The sequence below is a fragment of the Pinus tabuliformis genome, chromosome 4_1 (genome assembly GCF_031772625.1).
Source record: "Pinus tabuliformis cultivar Carrire ecotype Pingquan chromosome 4_1, CPIR1, whole genome shotgun sequence".
NCBI classification, from domain to species: domain Eukaryota; kingdom Viridiplantae; phylum Streptophyta; class Pinopsida; order Pinales; family Pinaceae; genus Pinus; species Pinus tabuliformis.
The window spans coordinates 421,993,178-421,996,348 of NC_142303.1; the positions used below are offsets into that span (position 1 = coordinate 421,993,178).

The 3,171-nt window shown below is 40.9% G+C and overlaps 1 protein-coding gene across 1 annotated transcript; it reads right to left on the reverse strand.

Annotated features, from left to right (window-relative positions):
- Positions 1–1,104: 1,104 nt before the first annotated feature.
- Positions 1,105–1,911, reverse strand: LOC149176108 (uncharacterized). The gene has a single exon (XM_089421347.1). It carries the CDS (start codon positions 1,909–1,911, stop codon positions 1,105–1,107), a length of 807 nt encoding a protein of 268 aa, XP_089277473.1.
- Positions 1,912–3,171: the final 1,260 nt, after the last annotated feature.

Sequence of the window (3,171 nt, forward strand, 5' to 3'; positions counted from 1 at the left end):
ATAACTGTTTTAGCAACTATCCGTTTCAATAAATAAATAATGAAAGTAATGTCATTGTATGTAAAATAAATTAAACGTATAGTAATGAGAAGAAATATTGTATACCTTTGGAAAGGTGGGTTAAAGCAATAATAAGGACTTTAAATATTGGTTGAAAACGGATGACATAATAGCAAAATATATGGTCAAAAAGGGACAATGTGAGGTCCTAACAGTTTGTATGGTCAAAAAGTTGTCAAGAGGCCCTTGACACCCTGAAGGACAAGTTAACCACTGCATCGATTCTCAGACTCCCAAATTAGGCCCTTCCCTTTCATATACATGCTGATGTCTCACACAAAGCCATAGGAGCAGACCTAGGCCAAATAGATGAAAATTTGCCTTATACCATTTACTTTATCAGTAATAAATTGTTAAAGGTCAAACTAACTACACAGTGGCCGAAAAGGAGCTCTTGGTTGTTATGCATTCATTGAACAAATTTAGGCATTATATTATAGGCTATCAAACATTTGTACGTACTGACTATGCTACAATCAAATATTTAATAAATAAACCTTATGTGAATGCCCTAATTATTAGATGGTTACTTTTATTACAACAATTTGATATAACTATTGTTGATAAGCCTGGAAAGGAAAATGTTGTTTCAGATTTTTTGTCCAAATTAACTTTGCATGCAGGTGAGGAGGGAATGGTTGATGACCAATTACCGGATGAGAACTTATTCGCCATTTCAGTTCTCTCTCCATGGTTTGCTGACATAGCAAACTATTTGGTATCTACACAGTTCCCACTGAATTTGTCCTCCAAAGAGAAAAGAAAGATTGTGAGGAAGAGCGCCCCCTTCACTTGGATTGAACCTCTTCAAGCTAGGCCTGGATCAAATTCTGAGAAGATGTCTTAGGGAGGAGGAAGTCTTTGACATCCTTCTGACTTGTCATGATGGGCCTTGTGGAGGTCACTTTACAGCAAAGATGACAACATTTTTTTTTTTTTAACCGAAACGGATATTTTATTTAAGAGTGGCCTAAGCCATATCAAGTTTTGCATTTTCTGTTTCTAACAGAATGATTTCTGCTTTTACTAGATCGACTTGCCCTTTTAAGGGATGGCTGCCATGCTCGGTTCTCCTGCATTTATACTTATCATGTTCTTTTCTAGATTGCATCCAATATTTGCCAGACTGTCTGCTTCTGAGTTTAATTCTCTGAGGATATGAAAAATTTGAACTGAAGAGAAGTCCTTCAAGAGTCTGTTCACTCTTATAATCTGTTTGTTCAGAACTGGATCCTTAAGCCCTTTCATTTTTAGAAGAGCTTTTATCAGCAATTCTGAGTCTCCAAACACTAAGATTTCCCTTGGGTTTTCTTTTCTGGCCAGCTGGCCAGCTTTTAGAAGACTAAGAGCTTCAGCCTGGTTGTTGGTTTTGATTCCGAGTCCCCAGCTGAATTCCTCTTTTCTTCCATTCGGGAGATAAATGACCCCCCCTGCTCCTGACCTGCCTGGATTACCTTTCGAGGCTCCGTCAAAAAAGATTGTGCATTTTCCTTGAGATTTCCACCACTTCTGAAAGCTTTCCAAATTGTCTCGAATCTGCCAGTTTTCCTTATGCTTTGGTCGAATGATTGATGAAAGACTCGCTGTAGAAGTGAAGTCACCCAACCATGCTCTCTCTTCATCTCTTAGGGAATTTTCTCTGACATTGGATTGTCTTAGAGTATCTATAAGAAGTTTCTTGGCCTTTTCTGCGACATTTCCAGCTGGCGTTTCTTTTTGATTAAAAACAGTTTCGTTCCGGGAGAGCCACAACTTCCAGCACACATATTTTGGAGCTGCTATCCACACCTTGTACCAAGGGGATTTGGCTGCGATGCTGTAGGGATACCTATCTTTCCAAGATAAAAACATGTCTGATATCGAACATTGCTCTGGGGGTCTTACATTCAGTCCAGCCAAGAAGCTAGTCTAGGCCTTCTGTGCGTACTCACATTCAATAAAAATATGCGCTGAGGTCTCCAAGGCTTTTTTACAAAACACGCAGCGATGTGGACTAGCTATATTCCTTCTACATAGATTGTCTCCAGTTAGGATTTTGTTATGAAACAAAGTCCAGAAGAAGAAATTGATCTTCGGAATGCTGAAGCTTTCCCAGATCTGCTTCCACACTGCTTCCGGGTGCAAAGAGTCCTTTTTGCTTTGCATCTGTATGTACCCTTGTTTGGCTGTGTATACCCCTGTTGGTCCCCAACCCCATGAATCTTCCTCGTCCTTATGCACTGGAGTAAAGTCTGTGATTTCTTCTATGAAATAATTTAACTGATTTTTTAAGTGCGCTGGTGTGTTGGGCAAAGTCCAGCACTGCCAATTGCCTTCATTATCCCACTCTGCAATGTCCTCGATTTTCCTGACTCCTTTTGATCTCAACCAAACTCTTATATCTGCGATTTCATTCATGTCCGAGAGTGGTGGATGGCCCATGATTCGGTCTCTCCACAACAATGTTTTTTTGCCAGTCCCTGGAATTTTGTACAAATGTGTTCTGAAAAAATCTATCCCTTTACAACAAAGCCTCCAAGCCTGTGTTCCTTTAGGAGAAGACGCTGGATTGAAGGAGATAATCGACCGATTTCTGAGATATTTGAGATTTAAGAGCTGGCTGATTGGGTGTCTGGGCTCAGTTATTAGCTGCCACAGAAGTTTACAACCCAGGGCTAGATTTGCTTGTTGGGGGTCTCTAATTTGAAGTCCTCCCTCAACAATTGGTCGCTTCACCATTTCCCAATTAACTAAATGGAAACGGCTGCTGTTCCCCTTTCCACCATTCCACAAAAAGTTCCGCATTAAACTGGAGATCTGATCTGCGATTTGCCTTGGAGCCAACAGCAAGGAGGCTTGGAAAGTAGGCAGAGCTGAAAGTACAGAGCGGATGAGAGTGAGCTTGCCTCCTGTGGTTAGCCAGACTCCGCCCCATGCTGCTATCTTCTTATTGAACTTGGAGATCACCTCCTCCCACATATTATTACGATTGGACCCCATCGTCAGCGGAAGACCGAGATACTTTATTTTATCCCACTCTGCATAACCTTTGAACCCGAGTCCACTGGCTATCCTTTCAATTGTTTGTTGATCGGTATTCCATCCGTAAACAACGCTTTTCCGCTCACTAAT